Source organism: Doryrhamphus excisus, chromosome 16 (assembly GCF_030265055.1).
Source record: "Doryrhamphus excisus isolate RoL2022-K1 chromosome 16, RoL_Dexc_1.0, whole genome shotgun sequence".
NCBI classification, from domain to species: domain Eukaryota; kingdom Metazoa; phylum Chordata; class Actinopteri; order Syngnathiformes; family Syngnathidae; genus Doryrhamphus; species Doryrhamphus excisus.
In genome coordinates this window covers 17,641,373-17,658,184 of record NC_080481.1, presented here as the reverse complement: position 1 = coordinate 17,658,184, position 16,812 = coordinate 17,641,373, and the positions used below count along the sequence as shown (strand labels likewise).

The following is a 16,812-nucleotide window of genomic DNA, read 5'->3' as shown; positions in this document are numbered from 1 at the left end:
CTGCCCCCCCCCCCCCCCCACCCAATGCGGCCCGCGAGTCAAAAAGTTTGCCCACCCCTGATCTAAATGAACAAAGGTACATGATTTGTGCTAACTAAAAATGATCAATTCCCACATTGTTTCTTTATGACACCCCCCCTCTAAAGAAATCAAATGGCATTGTTTTAAACATTTAAAATGAATAATAATAATAGGTAGAGCGATCAACATTAAGTTGAAATAGTGTGATGCATAAGCATTTAAGTTATGAATATATATGAATTTAAGATATGCCAGCAGTTCTCTTTCATTCTGAGTTTCTGTCATACCAAAAAAAAAAAATTGTACTTCGGATTTATTGCATTTATTTATGTTTCGGTTAGAGTCAGACCTCCGGGATTCATGATGGCCAATACAATGATATTAAAAAGAATGTTTTGTGATAAAAAAATACATCAAGAACACTACTGGACTCGCTGTTTACTGTAAAATGAGCTAACCTGACAATGCTCATGCTATTCAAAGTGGTAGGTCAAAACACCAATCACACAGACGGGGGCAACATCTCCTGCAACATCTCCCGTTTGACGCCCCTGTACAACCTTTGTGTAGTCCATCCGAACATCCCACCTGTACTTGGAGAAAAACCTCATTCAGTTGACAATTGGCCTACTGCTTCTTCAGATGCTTCTTCAGATCCAAGTGTTGGATCTTGTGGGTAGTGGAGAAGATTACAACATTCCCAATCTGCGTGTTTTGAGTTTCCGCCTGCAGAACCAACCTATACCCTCCAACACATCCTTCAAAGACTTTGGCGTACCTCAGGGTGCTTGTATTGTATTGTGGTGATACAGTTCTTTTGCAGATCAAGTCAAATCCTAGAATCTACTACTACAAACTTATTATTTATACTTGATGTAAAGTCAAAATCACGAATATCGTGGCCACCACGTTGCCGTGGAGAAGTTTAACCAAAAGAACCGCTGGGATAGCCATCACCCCATCAAATACGGCATTGGTTTTCCACAATAGTTGGTTGTTTGTGTTGCTCCTGCTCTGGTGAACATTTAGGATCTGTTCTGGGGACCCATGCCGGCACAGAGATGGGTCAGGGAGCCAATACCAAAAGGCAGCAGGTACGCCCGCATTTGATGGCTAATGTCATTTCTTTCAGAACAATTCTTCCATTCCAGTCAGGAAGATTTTTTAAGAAATTTTATGAAATAAAATACAATAACCACAACCACAACCAGTCGGCTCCAGACCTGACCTCCAGACCTCCAGACCTCCAGACCAAGTGAATTTCCGTGAAATCGGTTTTGTTATCCTTGGTCGTGTCCATTCCTCTTGAGCTTTTTATGACGTTCCTTTTTCACTTCCGAGGTGATGGCTTTCCTTTTCTTTGGCACACTGCGGCTGTAGATGTAATGAAGTGTAACTAGCAAGTGATGTTAGTCTTCCATAGTGTGGCAGGTACTTCATTCTTTTGCTGGGCGTTGCACGCATACTCTTCTGCTGACGCGCTATCCAGGTTCCAGAGTCCAAAATGAAGTTTTTCATAAATATATTGGAGTACCTTTGCATCAGAGTACAACCTGCACACTGAAATGTGCCTTATAACAATGCTTCTAAAAACTAAACTAGTTTTATTATATCATAAAAAGGCATTAAAAAGAAAGCTAGCTTTTGCATGTACTATATTCTGTATATGATGTAAACCTTATTATAATTACATTTATTATAATACACTATAAAATTGTATTATTACTCACAACTAAACAAAAAAAAACATTTTTTTTTGTTTGTGTTTTGGGGCAAACAGACTCTACTCTCAAAAGGCGCATGCGCTGAGGGCGGAGCCTGCGGAAGTCCTGACTGGAAGGTCTTTTTGTTTGGGCCGCAGAGACTCGCGACGCTCTGTTCGATTCCTCTGGTTCATAACCGTTTTTTATCTGCATTCATTTCGGTGAGTACCCGCCTCTCTGATTGCTTTGTTTCTCGCCGCGCGGCGTGACGCCACGAAAGACGATAAAACATGTGATCCGATGGCGTCAAACATCGTTGTTGCAAACCGTGGCTTCTGTTACCGTCATGGGCGACGTCGGAGGGCTAGTTAGCTAAATTAGCCCAACTTGCTGACATCCCACACCACCCGCACGTCCCTGGTGAGCGGCTGTTAAATGACACGTCGCCGGCGTTCGCCGCCGGACGACGCCGTTTCCGTGCTGCCGCGTTACAGCCATTAAACGCCGGTTTAAGAGCGAACATTGAGGCGGCGCGTTCCAGGGCCCGGCTAACCTGTGCTAGCTAAGCGCATGGTAAGGCCCTCGGGGAGCTAATGCTAACAACCCTTTAATCGGGATAAGCCTGTCAGACTCGTTCTGGTGAACTTTTAATTCAGCATATTCTACTTTGTATGAGTTATTTAGCGTCAATTTATTTTTATGTACATCGGAATTTAATCGACAATAACACACTTGTAGTCGCTTGAATTGTCTTGTCTTTGTTAGCTATTGTGTTGAGGTTATTTTGTTAGCATTGAGGTTAGTATGTTAGCACTTTAGCTTGTTTTTTTTCCAGGTTATGTGCGCGTAACCTCTCAACTGTGTCATCTTTTTACAGGTGTCTTTTATGAATAATCAAAAGCAGCAAAAGCCGACGCTAACAGGCCAGCGTTTCAAAACGAGGAAAAGAGGTTGGTGGGATTTATACACTTTTCTGGCGTTTTTGTGTCCTTTCTAATACGTGAACAATCTCTGACAGATGAAAAGGAGAGGTTTGACCCTACTCAGTTTCAAGAAAGTATCGTACAAGGCTTGAATCAAACTGGCACTGACTTGGAGGCGGTTGCGAAGTTCCTTGATGCCTCTGGCGCCAAGCTTGACTACCGCCGCTATGCAGAGACGCTCTTTGACATCCTGGTGGCCGGTGGAATGCTGGGTATGTTGTGAAATATTCAACTTTTTCTTTTATTTTTTTAAAGTCTTACTCCTGATACTTTATTTCCTGGTGCAGCCCCAGGCGGGACACTTTCTGATGACATGACCCGCACAGAGTTTTGCCTCTTTACGGCACAAGAAGACCTGGAGACCATGCAAGCATATGCTCAGGTAGGCCAGGGAGGATGTTTCACTGACTCGTAAAACATGAGTTCCTGTCGTTCATCGCTCACAAGAAATGATCTCTGCATGTCACGTCAGGTTTTTAACAAGCTGATCAGGCGTTACAAGTACCTGGAGAAGGGATTCGAGGAGGAGATCAAGAAGGTAAGCACGTTGTCAGCAGAAAGACGCACTTAGTTATGCAATAATCAATCATACGGGCTTGGCCCCTTGTTTATATGTAGACGATTCAAAGGAGTCTATTTGTATACATGCTGATATTACTAAACTAGTGATTACTTCAATATTGTGACTTTGGTCGGACACATAATGGAGAATGGGGGCTGCTTTTTGAACCTGTGGCTGTTCTCGTATTCTATACTCCCAAGTACATGTTACATATTTTTTTCTGGTGCCTAACCGCATTAAAAATGATGATTTTTGTTAGTTATTACTGCTTAGTCTGCATTCAACATGAAGTCACAACGCAATAATTTAACAACAATAAAGTTGACAATGCTAACTCATGTCTACACCATTTTGGCTATAAATGTAGTCAGTTGTGTTTGTCACTTGAAGTGGGCACCTTTTGTTGGTAAGAATGCTTAGGTAGATGGTTGTTGACATAAGCAGATTCTACTGTATCGTCGTACATTTATGGCAACAGGTCGAGAATTTCAGTTGAGGTGGCTCGGGCATCTAGTCCGGATGCCTCCCGGACGCCTCCCTGGGGAGGTGTTCCGGGCATGCCCAGCCGGGAAAAGGCCCCGGGGCAGACCCAGGACACGCTGGAGGGACTATGTCTCACAGCTGGCCTGGGAACGCCTTGGTGTCCTCCCGGTGGAGCTGGAGGAGGTGGCCGGGGACCGGGAAGTCTGGGCTTCCCTTCTAAGACTGCTGCCCCCGCGACCCGGACCCGGATAAGCGGAGGAAAATGGATGGATGGATGGAAGATTGAGAATTTGAGTTTGAGTGGGCTGAGATGTTGGAAAAAATACCCGCGACCTCTACATGTCCTTGTAGATTAGTAGACACAAATTTCAGATGCGCTTTAGCATCTGTCTGATGCCGTGTAGTTCTCGTGTCAACGTGTTAGGACTATTTGTGTAATGATGATTATATTGTGTGTCCAGTTGCTGCTTTTTCTAAAAGGGTTCACTGAGTCCGAGCGCAACAAGCTGGCCATGCTTACCGGTATTCTGTTGGCTAACGGAAACATATCGGCCTCCATCCTCAGCAGCCTCTTCAATGAGAATCTCGTCAAGGAGGGTGAGGGCAAACGAGATGGTTTTCACGACAGTTTGACATCTTTTTAAACGCATGGCGTCTTTTGTTTGCGCAGGAGTGTCTGCAGCTTTCGCCGTCAAGCTGTTCAAGTCTTGGATCAATGAGAAAGACATCAACTCAGTCGCCGGCAGTCTCCGCAAAGTGGGCATGGACAACCGGCTGATGGTACGCTAAAACGTTGTCGTTTTTCCTCCTGCGTTTGCTGACGCCACCGCCGCACTTTTCGCAGGAGCTCTTCCCTGCCAACAAGCGGAGCTGCGAGCATTTTTCTAAGTACTTCACCGATGCCGGGCTGAAGGAGCTGTCCGACTTCGCCCGCAACCAGCAGTCCATCGGCGCCCGCAGAGAGCTGCAGAAGGAGCTTCAGGAGCAGATGTCCCGCGGAGACCCGCTCAAGGAGGTCGGTACCCAGATGGGGACTAACCTGACTGGCTGTATTTCCCCTAGAGAATAGAAGGAAGCAGTAAAAATACTGCAATTATTTCGGAGTCCTACTGTAATCCCCATTTGGGGGGGATTTTTAAGGAAACTAAGGAAAAGTATTTACAAATATTACCTTCTTTCTAATTGGGAATTAAGAAATACTTGTTACTCACTCGGCAGCCTTTTTAAACGCCAGCAGGCCCCTCCCACCAGAGAAAATAACACTTGGCAATCAATCCCAGACATTTTTCAACGCATAAACATAAAGTGCATACTGGCGAGGGATTGGTGTACCCAAAATAAACACACCATCCTCCCACCATTACAATATGTACATATGGGAAAAACTAAACACTGAATTTTTTTAATTACATAATAAAACACGGGAAAGACTTGTCGCTGAAATGTGCTCAACATTAAGTTATTGGGCAATTTTTTTTTGGGGGGGGGGCGGGGAAGACCCCCCATCAACTAACAATGATCTACTGCCATCGCAGATCATCGCCTTCACCAGGGAGGAGATGAAAAAAGCCAACCTCTCTGAGCAGGCCATGATCGGCATCATCTGGACCTGCGTGATGAGCTCCGTGGAGTGGAACAAGAAGGAGGAGCTGGTGACCGAACAAGCCATCAAACACTTGAAGGTTTGACGCCCCCCCCGCCTCACGTCGGTTCATCCTCCGTGACATCACGTGTGTCTCTCTATCCCGCACCGCAGCAATACAGCCCTCTGCTGAAAGCCTTCACCTCCCAGGGTCTGTCTGAGCTCAGCCTGCTGCTGAAGATCCAGGAGTACTGCTACGACAACATCCACTTCATGAAGGCCTTTCAGAAGATTGTGGTGCTCCTCTATAAAGGTCTGGGATGTCTTCTACAATGCCTCTTCCTCTGTTCCCCAATACATATTTTAAACCTTTTCACCCCCCCGCGCCTCCACAGCGGACGTGTTGAGCGAAGAGGCCATACTGAAGTGGTACTCCGAGGCCCACCTTGCCAAGGGGAAGAGTGTCTTTCTTGAGCAGATGAAAAAATTTGTCGAGTGGCTGAAGAACGCGGAGGAAGGTGAGTAAAGTTGGGCAAAAAAAATTGGGTAAATCCTGAATGGAACCCCAGGGTTCAGATGTTGAACTTCCGTCCCCTGCAGAGTCTGAATCGGATGAAGAGGAGGCAGACTGAAAACCTCATATTGCCAGATGACCGCTCCCCCCCCCCCCCCCCCCCCCCATTTCTTTATTATTATTTTTTTTAAACTGGAGCAGTAGAATGTTGTTGCCCTTTTGACTTCTCTACCTCCTGGTAGTCTCCCACGCGACCGACCTGCACATATTAGAACTTTTTTTTTTTTTTTTTTTAAAGGGATGGGTCCTCCTTTTGTAACCGTCGCTGTCATCAGGTCCTGCTCTCGTAAGCGTGCGCCCTCTAATTTGGACACCAAACATTCCGTGTGGTTTTTGTGGCCTTTGCTGGCTCTAGTCCGGCACCGGGAGTTCGCAACAATTCACAAGACCAGCAGGCCAACAATTTTTTTTTAATTTTTTTTTTGCCAAAGGCCCCTCCCCCCCTCAAAAAATTAAGTTAACTTGGCCCAGCTAATTTTTGACTCTTCCTCCTTCAAACTCGGCCTTCTTTTTGACTTTTGGGAGAACCTGTCCTGCGTGTCATGGTTGGTCCTTTGAAAGACACGCCCCCCACCACCCCGTATAATGCCTCGCCAGTGAACAGATTATTGGTTTCTACTTTCTTTAATCTGATGTAAACCAATTGACTTTTTTATGGAATAAAGACTATTGCAATGTTTACATGCTTTTTTATTATAATTATTAATTAAACGACACCGGGTCACGGTACAAAAATATTTATTTGTAATGTGCAAAAAGTAAAGAAGTAGTCATGTTACACGTTTGATGTAGAAGTAAACACGTTTGAGGTAGTGCAACATTTCCCGGGAGGTTTACATTACGGATTGTACCACTGCAAAAAAAAAATTTGATTGTGATCATGTGACGCACTGGGGAGCTGCTGTTTAGTTAGGGTGAGGGGGGTGTTTGTGCAATTAGTGGGACCAAAAATAGAACAACCTTAAGGTCTCAGGTTGCATCTCAACCAAAACACAGTTTGGTTCGCAGGCGCACAAATGTGCACAGAAAAAGTGCTTTGCAGTGCTGATTGTTACCTCTAAAGTCAAAATAAATATATTTCAATATGTACAAATGTAAACAAACATGGCCGATGAATCCACTTGTGTTCGAAGCCTCACACTTTAGTTGGCCGCTTCCCGTTGTCTCTGAGCTGCCGAGACAAAGTAAAGTTACATTTTTAGTATAGCTGTGTAAGTATTGTGTTTTGACCTGCTTTTGTGTGGATTATTTCATGCAAATTCTTCTTTTGTGTTCCTATCAGGCAATGGTGTCCATAAAGTGCAGCACTGTATGCTGGAGCCTACCCCACTTAAGCAGGAAGCGACTAAAGGCCACTCACTTGTTTCCTCTGATTGCTCAGACAGAAGGTGCAGATGGACCGGAGCGGTTGCACGGAGCCCGGAGAGACAGCGCGGTGGCGCAGGCAAGGCTGCCCGTCTCGGCTCTCCTCCCCCAGCAGCAAGACGTTAGCCAGGTGCGAGATGTAGCTGCAAGCCAGACGCAGCGTCTCCACCTTGGAGAGCTTCCTGTCGGCGGGCTCGGTGGGGATGAGCGTGCGCAGTGCGGTGAAGGCGGTGTTGACGCTGTGCGTCCTGTCTCGCTCCCGCGCGTTGGCGGCTTGCCTCTGTTTGCTGACGCCCGGCGGACGCGCTTCTCTGCCGCTTCTCGCTCTGTCGCGTCTCCGTCGTCTCTTCCGTCTGGCCGGTGCGCGTAAAGCCGCCGCTTCCTCCTGGCAGTCAGTGGACTTCCCGTCCCAGTCGTCGCGGTCCGAGACGACCGAGGCGAGGCTTTCAGCGCTCTCGCTGCTTGCGGACTTCATCTTGGCGCTCTGACGTCTGAGTGGCGCTGCGGTAAGGCGCGGCGCGCACATCACTTTATCCTATAAGGGTGAAAATAGCACCGTGTGGCCAAGCAGCTGCTGCTGATCCGGTGACCGAGGGGGTCCGCTCCGGATCAGCATAGCATTTCTACTGAATGACGGCTGCTTTGGGGTCGCCAGCCCGCCGCGGAGAAGGGAAGACAGGTGGAGGGTGCAGGAGGGGTAAGGGGGGGGGTCACCTGTTGTCCTTGAGGATACAGGTTTAAGCTCCATGTACGGAGTCCTCCTTAATATAGCCCAATATGCACTTTTTGGATAAACTTTGCTGAGTGTTGTGATACTGCAATATTTGACAGCATTGATGATTTTTTTTCCCACGTAGGGGTCACCACCGGAAGTGAGTAATTTGGTGTTTGAGGATGAGAAGCGCGTTCTTCTGAGTGAACAGTCCAGGTGGGACTGCCTGTCCGTGCCAATGGCGGCCATCCTCACCCCCTCCCCTTTGCCACCTTGCCTCCTGCCATGTTTGGACTCGATATAAATATCCGTGGATCACTAGACACGTTTATATGTGGAGTCGTTCCTATTTCCGAATGACTTTTTTTCCTTAAACAATGCTATACATGGAAAATAATATTCCAATCTCCTGTTTTAACACGCGCCGCAATAATCAAACAGAATAGTGAGATGGAGCATGCGCAGTAAAGCGTAAACATCAACATCACGTGATAAAACCGGGTATCCGAGTTTTTCTTTCGCTTGTTGGAGTTTTTATTTAGCTTGTTGGAGTTTTTCGTTCGTACAGTCTTGATATTTAGTTTAGCTTAAAAACAAACTTTCCGCAGCAGCCCAGCCTCCATTTTTAAAACCGAAGAACGTCTCGAGCTGCGTGTTACGTCATATCCGAGCATGCGCTGAAAGAACGCACCCGGGATGAATTTAAATTTCGGAAAATATAAAAATCAATCTTGCTTATATTTTATAATTAATCTCTGTACATATTTTATATAGATATATATTTTATTTTTAAATAAAAACTGGACTTGTGACTAAAGTATAGAAGAATTTAGATTGTGCTAATGCACACAAAAGCTGCTTGCCAACCGCCAATAAACAACAGAAGAAGAAAAACTTTCGTTTGAGCGGATACAAGATACCTCAATCGGATTGGGAAAAGGAATATTCCACCCCTGTGAATCCGATTATATGTTTATTCGGATTGGCATCGGATTGATGTCAGATCTACACTTACAGAGAGTGACCATTGCCTGACTATTCATGTGTATCCTATTTTTCATTTGTTGTTGTAGAACATGTTCTGACCACCAGAGGGCAGCCAATCCCGTTGAATGAGACCCGTTCGCTCCAAAACAACGGAGCTGCTACAAAACCTGTCAAACATGGGCTGCACTGTGAACAAGTGGTGACGGATACGGGTTCGTATACGGGTTGTTGTCAAACATGGGATGCATAGTTTATATTTATATATCTATTATGTATGTTTGAGCATGAAAAAAACGGTTTATGATCTTGTAAATCGTTTTTAACATTATAAGAGCCTTTGTACATGAAATAACATCCCTATAGTCACCTTTACACTTCTATTAGCCCACATAAGAGACATAATTAGAGAAAGTAAGATATAAGACACAAATAAGACATAATATAGACTCATACATGATATGATTCATAGAGGTCCTTAATGTTATGTTTTGTATCTTACAGTTTTTGTACACTATTTCCTGCGGCGGCTATTGAATGTCTTTTTATTGTATTTTACTTTATTTTACTTTTCCCTTATTATTATTATTTTTATTTTATTCTATTTTTGTGATAGATTGAGGATTACTGTACACTGGACAGGTGTGTCCAGTGTGCGTCTGTTAGCAGTAATTTTACCAAAATAAAGTCAAAATGTAGTGAAAAATTTGTATGTAATTTAACGAGAAAAGGCTGTATTAGAATAAGAAAAAGAATAATGTTATAATAATACAAGAAAAAAAGGGAAGGGAGTTGACGTATAAAAAAATTGTTACTAAAATTAAAATTTTTGGAAAATTAGAATGAGAAAAATGATAATATTATGTAAATAAAGTCAGAATATTATGTGGATAAATTCATAATATTATGGAAAGAAAATGGACAAGATATAAGGAGAAAGTGTAAATATTAAAAAAAAAATTAATGGAAAAAAAACTTGATTTTACAAGAATAAAGTCAAATATGAAAAGGAAAAAGTCGTATTCAAATGAGGAAAAAAAAAGATGCAACTTGTAATAATGTGGGGAAAAATAATGTAATTTTAGTTGAATTGAGTTGAATTATTAATAAAAAAAATATTATTACAGAAATATTAAATATTTGGAAAATGTAAAAAAAAAAAAAAACAGCAAAAATGAGGAAAAAAAGCAAAGAGTGAAGTTGATACTAATTAGGCTTTTTCCGCCCTTCAAGCCGGGGCCATGCACGCCTCCCAAGACCCCGAGCCACACGCTGCAGCAAAGTCGGGCTATTGCACGTCAGGGTGGAAGTGGTGCAGAGCTAACGTGGCCTCGTTAATCTCTTAATCCTCATTTCCTCGCCGCCCCCGCGGGCCTGAGCGGCTCGCCTTGAACTTTGGCAGCCAAGTCAAATGCTTAACTCCTGCCTTCCCAACCTGGACGCTCACAGTGGGGCCTTCAAATCACATGTCACTTTTATGAATGAAGCTAAAAAGCTACTCTGCTGTGTTTGATGTCCACTAATGCATCTTGGGTGTTTTCTTTTGCTATTAGGAGACTTTGTGTCACACATGATAGCACACGAGGAACTGAAAACAGACATAATGGATTCACAATTAATAATTAGGATGTATACAACTGTGACATGAACAACAAAGTCAGAAATAAATATAAAACATAAAAGCATACAGGTGGCACTCATATAATACACTATAAGATAAAGGAAAGAGTGACGAGCTGCCTCATTAACGAGCTTCACCGTGTGCATCCTGCACGCTCCCCTGGAACCAGACGTCTCGTTCTTTAGCGTGTTGCTGAAGAGGACGGGGTGGGGCAGCTTGGAGGATGACCCCGGACCACCACAGTGTTTGACTCCACTGGTGGTTCGTTCAATTGGACAGCTGGAAAAAGAACAATGTGTTAGTTCATCAATAAATCATGCTGTTATGTGGCTGAATATGCATATTATTGGTAAACAACACAAAAACAAAACCCTATTTAAGCAAATTTAAGCAAAAATCAAGCATTTTCAAGTATAACAATTACTAAAGTAGCTAAAGTATAAATACCAGGCATTCAGAAAACGCATTTAAAGACGTAGTGATGATATGTAGTATTCTGTACTGGTCACCAGGCGTCAGTAATGTTACTGTAATGTTGCAGCAGAAAGGTTAGTGCAAATAAAGAGGACAGCCAGACAATTTAGACATACAGAGAAAGAAGCTAGAAATGAGTGATAGATAAGTGAGGCGTACAGGGAAAAGCATAGAAACGAGCAGAAGACGATAGAAACCATATCAGTTATAGAGGCGGATAAAGAGGACAGCGAGACAAAACGTACAGAGGAAGACGCTAGAAACCAGCTATAGATGCGGATAAAGAGGACAGCGAGACGTGAAACGTACAGAGGAAGTAGCTAGAAACCAGCTATAAATGCGGATAAAGAGGACAGCGAGACTTGAAACGTACAGAGGAAGAGGTTAGAAACAAGCTATAGAGGCGGATAAAGAGGACAGCGAGATGAGCCGCAGAGTGAAAGAAGATAGAAAGAAGACTAGCGAGAAGTACAGGGAAAGAAGATAGAAGTAAGTGACAGATACAGATAAAGAGGACAGCAAGGCAAGTTAGATGTTCAGAGAAAGACCATAGAAACCAGCTATAGATGCGGATAAAGAGGACAGCGAGATGACATGCACAGTGAAAGAAGACAGAAACAAGTCTGGTGCAGGTTCGAGAAGATAGAAAGGAGTGATCGATGCGGATAAAGAGGACAGCGAGACGTGAAACGTACAGAGGAAGACGCTAGAAACCACCTCTAGATGCTGATAAAGAGGACAGCGAGATGACATGCAGAGTGAAAGAAGACTGGTGCAGGTTTGAGAAGATAGAAAGGAGTGATAGATGCGGATAAAGAGGACAGCGAGACATGAAATGTACAGAGGAAGAAGATAGAAACCAGCTGTAGATGCGGATAAAGAGGACAGCGAGATGAGATGCACAGTGAAAGAAGACAGAAACAAGTCTGGTGCAGGTTCGAGAAGATAGAAAGGAGTGATAGATGCGGATAAAGAGGACAGCGGGACGTGAAACGTACAGAGGAAGACGCTAGAAACCAGCTATATATGCGAATAAAGAGGACAGCGAGACGTGAAACGTACAGAAGAAGAAGATAGAAACCAGCTATAAATGCAGATAAAGAGGACAGCGAGATGACATGCACAGTGAAAGAAGACAGAAACAAGTCTGGTGCAGGTTCGAGAAGATAGAAAGGAGTGATAGATGCGGATAAAGAGGACAGCGGGACGTGAAACGTACAGAGGAAGACGCTAGAAACCAGCTATAGATGCAAATAAAGAGGACAGCGAGACGTGAAACGTACAGAGGAAGAAGATAGAAACCAGCTATAGATACAGATAAAGAGGACAGCGAGACGTGAAACGTACAGTGAAAGAAGGTAGAAACAAGTCTGGTGCAGGTTTGAGAAGATAGAAAGTAGTGATAGATGTCGATAAAGAGGACAGCGAGACGTGAAACGTACAGAAGAAGAAGATAGAAACCAGCTATAAATGCAGATAAAGAGGACAGCGAGATGACATGCACAGTGAAAGAAGACAGAAACAAGTCTGGTGCAGGTTCGAGAAGATAGAAAGGAGCGATAGATGCGGATAAAGAGGACAGCGAGATGTGAAACGTACAGTGAAAGAAGATAGAAACAAGTCTGGTGCAAGTTCGAGAAGATAGAAAGGAGCGATAGATGCGGATAAAGAGGACAGCGAGATGTGAAACGTACACAGGAAGACGCTAGAAACCAGCTATAGATGCGAATAAAGAGGACAGCGAGACCAGACCAAAGGTGACAGTGTAAATAAAGTTTTCCACAGATTTATGTTCATTCTTCTCTCTGGAAACACAAAACCAGTTTTATGCTCAGAAACTGTGGTACTCGGGACTCGTTTCACAGAAACGAATCCATCCGAATCGCCCAAATAGCCCAGTGGTTCCCAGTCAAACGAGTCTTACCCTCTTGGAGCAGAGAGTGCTTCCTGACACGGCGCCGACTCGACTCCGACACGCACACACGTTGGGTCGCACACAGCGGCTGCCGTGCAAACACTTTTGTTGACAGTGAGCTGCGTGATGACACACAAGATGGCTGCCATTAATCACACAAAGCTGTACAGCTGGGTTCCGTGCCGCCCGTCTGTTGGGATACCAACCATAATGGCATCCACAAAGGGGTGGAGCCCTACACATTGCACTCTGCTGATTGGCTGGTAGTGTTACATATTATTAATACGCTATTTATTAATGAATATAAAATAGGCCAAAGTGGCAAGGCATTAGGTAATCATATAACTGGTAAAATACTCACGGATATGGCACAATAGTCCGTACCATCCTGGGGCACAGTGGCAGGTGTTGGGTCCCACGCATTGGCCGCCATTCAGACACGCGTGCACGCAGCTGGCTGAAAGGAGGGGGGGTGGGATGGGGGGGTTGAACAACCGTGAGTGACGAAATGGGAGGTGGCACACACACACAACGATGGCACTGCGCTTACGTTCTTCGCATGTTTTTCCTCGCCAACCTGACGGACAGTCGCAAATGTGCGGACCCACACAGCGGCCGCCGTTCATGCAGGTGGGCTCACACACGCCTGGACAAAATGGAGGGACAGAAAGGTAGGAGCGGATGCAAATGCACTGATATATTTTTACCTGAAAAGTGCATTAGTAGCAAGTTGAAAAAAAAATGAAAAAAAAACGACATACTAACCCCTTACGTTTTTTTGTCAAAAATTGATGCCCTAAAATTTTGGCATTTTATGCCATTTTTGGATGCTCCTGGGGCCCTGTTGAGTGTGTGTGAGGTTTCCCGTTTTTTTTTTTACTGGAAAAGTGCATTAAAAAAATGCCAAAATTTTAGGGCATCAATTTTTGAAAAAAAACGTAAGGGGTTAGTATGTCGTTTTTTTCATTTTTTTCAACTTGCTCAAAATGCACTTTTCTGTTAAAATAAACACGGGAAACCTCACACACACTCAACAGGGGCCCCAGGAGCATCCAAAAATGGCATAAAATGCCAAAATTTTAGGGCGTCAATTTTTGAAAAAAAACGTAAGGGGTTAGTATGTCGTTTTTTTCAGTTTTTTCAACTTGCTCAAAATGCACTTTTCTGTTAAAATAAACACACGAAACCTCACACACACTCAACAGGGGCCCCAGGAGCATCCAAAAATGGCATAAAATGCCAAAATTTTAGGGCGTCAGTTTTTGAAAAAAAACGTAAGGGGTTAGTATGTCGTTTTTTTCATTTTTTTCAACTTGCTCAAAATGCACTTTTCTGTTAAAATAAACACGGGAAACCTCACACACACTCAACAGGGGCCCCAGGAGCATCCAAAAATGGCATAAAATTTCAAAATTTTAGGGCGTCAATTTTTGAAAAAAAACGTAAGGGGTTAGTATGTCGTTTTTTTCAGTTTTTTCAACTTGCTCAAAATGCACTTTTCTGTTAAAATAAACACGGGAAACCTCACACACACTCAACAGGGGCCCCAGGAGCATCCAAAAATGGCATAAAATTTCAAAATTTTAGGGCGTCAATTTTTGAAAAAAAACGTAAGGGGTTAGTATGTCGTTTTTTTCAGTTTTTTCAACTTGCTCAAAATGCACTTTTCTGTTAAAATAAACACGGGAAACCTCACACACACTCAACAGGGGCCCCAGGAGCATCCAAAAATGGCATAAAATGCCAAAATTTTAGGGCGTCAATTTTTGAAAAAAAAACGTCAGGGGTTAGTATGTCGTTTTTTTCATTTTTTTCAACTTGCTCAAAATGCACTTTTCTGTTAAAATAAACACGGGAAACCTCACACACACTCAACAGGGGCCCCAGGAGCATCCAAAAATGGCATAAAATGCCAAAATTTTAGGGCGTCAATTTTTGAAAAAAAACGTAAGGGGTTAGTATGTCGTTTTTTTCAGTTTTTTCAACTTGCTCAAAATGCACTTTTCTGTTAAAATAAACACGGGAAACCTCACACACACTCAACAGGGGCCCCAGGAGCATCCAAAAATGGCATAAAATGCCAAAATTTTAGGGCGTCAATTTTTGAAAAAAAACGTAAGGGGTTAGTATGTCGTTTTTTTCATTTTTTTCAACTTGCTCAAAATGCACTTTTCTGTCAAAATAAACACGGGAAACCTCACACACACTCAACAGGGGCCCCAGGAGCATCCAAAAATGGCATAAAATGCCAAAATTTTAGGGCGTCAGTTTTTGAAAAAAAACGTAAGGGGTTAGTATGTCGTTTTTTTCAGTTTTTTCAACTTGCTCAAAATGCACTTTTCTGTTAAAATAAACACGGGAAACCTCACACACACTCAACAGGGGCCCCAGGAGCATCCAAAAATGGCATAAAATGCCAAAATTTTAGGGCGTCAATTTTTGAAAAAAAACGTAAGGGGTTAGTATGTCGTTTTTTTCAGTTTTTTCAACTTGCTCAAAATGCACTTTTCTGTTAAAATAAACACGGGAAACCTCACACACACTCAACAGGGGCCCCAGGAGCATCCAAAAATGGCATAAAATGCCAAAATTTTAGGGCGTCAATTTTTGAAAAAAAACGTAAGGGGTTAGTATGTCGTTTTTTTCATTTTTTTCAACTTGCTCAAAATGCACTTTTCTGTCAAAATAAACACGGGAAACCTCACACACACTCAACAGGGGCCCCAGGAGCATCCAAAAATGGCATAAAATGCCAAAATTTTAGGGCGTCAATTTTTGAAAAAAAACGTAAGGGGTTAGTATGTCGTTTTTTTCAGTTTTTTCAACTTGCTCAAAATGCACTTTTCTGTTAAAATAAACACGGGAAACCTCACACACACTCAACAGGGGCCCCAGGAGCATCCAAAAATGGCATAAAATGCCAAAATTTTAGGGCGTCAGTTTTTGAAAAAAAACGTACGGGGTTAGTATGTCGTTTTTTTCATTTTTTTCAACTTGCTCAAAATGCACTTTTCTGTTAAAATAAACACGGGAAACCTCAAACACACTCAACAGGGGCCCCAGGAGCATCCGAAAATGGCATAAAATGCCAAAATTTTAGGGCGTCAATTTTTGAAAAAACACGTAAGGGGTTAGTATGTCGTTTTTTTTCAGTTTTTTCAACTTGCTCAAAATGCACTTTTCTGTTAAAATAAACACGGGAAACCTCACACACACTCAACAGGGGCCCCAGGAGCATCCAAAAATGGCATAAAATGCCAAAATTTTAGGGCGTCAATTTTTGAAAAAAAACGTAAGGGGTTAGTATGTCGTTTTTTTCAGTTTTTTCAACTTGCTCAAAATGCACTTTTCTGTTAAAATAAACACACGAAACCTCACACACACTCAACAGGGGCCCCAGGAGCATCCAAAAATGGCATAAAATGCCAAGATTTTAGGGCGTCAGTTTTTGAAAAAAAACGTAAGGGGTTAGTATGTCGTTTTTTTCAGATTTTTCAACTTGCTCAAAATGCACTTTTCTGTTAAAATAAACACGGGAAACCTCACACACACTCAACAGGGGCCCCAGGAGCATCCAAAAATGGCATAAAATGCCAAAATTTTAGGGCGTCAATTTTTGAAAAAAAACGTAAGGGGTTAGTATGTCGTTTTTTTCAGTTTTTTCAACTTGCTCAAAATGCACTTTTCTGTTAAAATAAACACACGAAACCTCACACACACTCAACAGGGGCCCCAGGAGCATCCAAAAATGGCATAAAATGCCAAAATTTTAGGGCGTCAGTTTTTGAAAAAAAACGTAAGGGGTTAGTATGTCGTTTTTTTCATTTTTTTCA

General features: G+C 43.0%; 3 protein-coding genes across 6 annotated transcripts in view; 1 reads left to right on the top strand and 2 right to left on the bottom strand.

The window, feature by feature from the left end:
* Positions 1 to 1,801: 1,801 nt before the first annotated feature.
* On the top strand, positions 1,802 to 6,587 carry bzw1a (basic leucine zipper and W2 domains 1a). 3 transcript variants are annotated; one of them, XM_058051840.1, is made up of 12 exons: positions 1,802 to 1,945; positions 2,602 to 2,674; positions 2,743 to 2,919; positions 2,995 to 3,089; positions 3,180 to 3,245; positions 4,214 to 4,349; positions 4,423 to 4,532; positions 4,597 to 4,767; positions 5,288 to 5,434; positions 5,509 to 5,647; positions 5,730 to 5,852; positions 5,935 to 6,587. In XM_058051840.1, exons 2-12 carry the CDS (start codon positions 2,611 to 2,613, stop codon positions 5,964 to 5,966), a joined length of 1,260 nt encoding a protein of 419 aa, XP_057907823.1. In that variant the 5' UTR covers positions 1,802 to 1,945; positions 2,602 to 2,610; the 3' UTR covers positions 5,967 to 6,587. The 3 variants fall into 3 exon arrangements, with proteins under 3 accessions (XP_057907823.1, XP_057907822.1, XP_057907824.1); XM_058051839.1 differs by lacking the exon at positions 1,802 to 1,945 and adding an exon at positions 2,005 to 2,144; XM_058051841.1 differs by lacking the exons at positions 1,802 to 1,945; positions 2,602 to 2,674 and having other exon boundaries at positions 2,842 to 2,919; positions 2,995 to 3,000.
* A 50-nt stretch (positions 6,588 to 6,637) lies between these two features.
* Positions 6,638 to 8,609, bottom strand: si:ch211-246m6.4 (transcription factor 15). The gene is made up of 2 exons (XM_058051844.1): positions 7,269 to 8,609; positions 6,638 to 7,079 (listed from the first exon to the last, which is right to left on the bottom strand). The coding sequence occupies exons 1-2, from the start codon at positions 7,797 to 7,799 to the stop codon at positions 7,044 to 7,046; spliced, it is 567 nt and encodes a 188-aa protein (XP_057907827.1). The 5' UTR covers positions 7,800 to 8,609; the 3' UTR covers positions 6,638 to 7,043.
* Positions 8,610 to 9,329: 720 nt separating this feature from the next.
* The window catches only part of si:ch211-246m6.5 (von Willebrand factor D and EGF domain-containing protein), a 38,287-nt gene continuing 30,804 nt past the window's right edge, over positions 9,330 to 16,812 (bottom strand). Inside the window, exons 30-33 of one of the 2 annotated variants that reach the window (XM_058051825.1) lie at positions 13,530 to 13,625; positions 13,341 to 13,436; positions 12,989 to 13,098; positions 9,330 to 10,869 (exon numbers count right to left, since the gene is read on the bottom strand). In XM_058051825.1, the coding sequence (XP_057907808.1) occupies positions 10,858 to 10,869; positions 12,989 to 13,098; positions 13,341 to 13,436; positions 13,530 to 13,625 (314 nt within the window). In that variant the 3' untranslated portion in view covers positions 9,330 to 10,857. The remainder of the gene's footprint in view (positions 10,870 to 12,988; positions 13,099 to 13,340; positions 13,437 to 13,529; positions 13,626 to 16,812) is intronic. The other variant, XM_058051826.1, reaches the window with a different exon arrangement.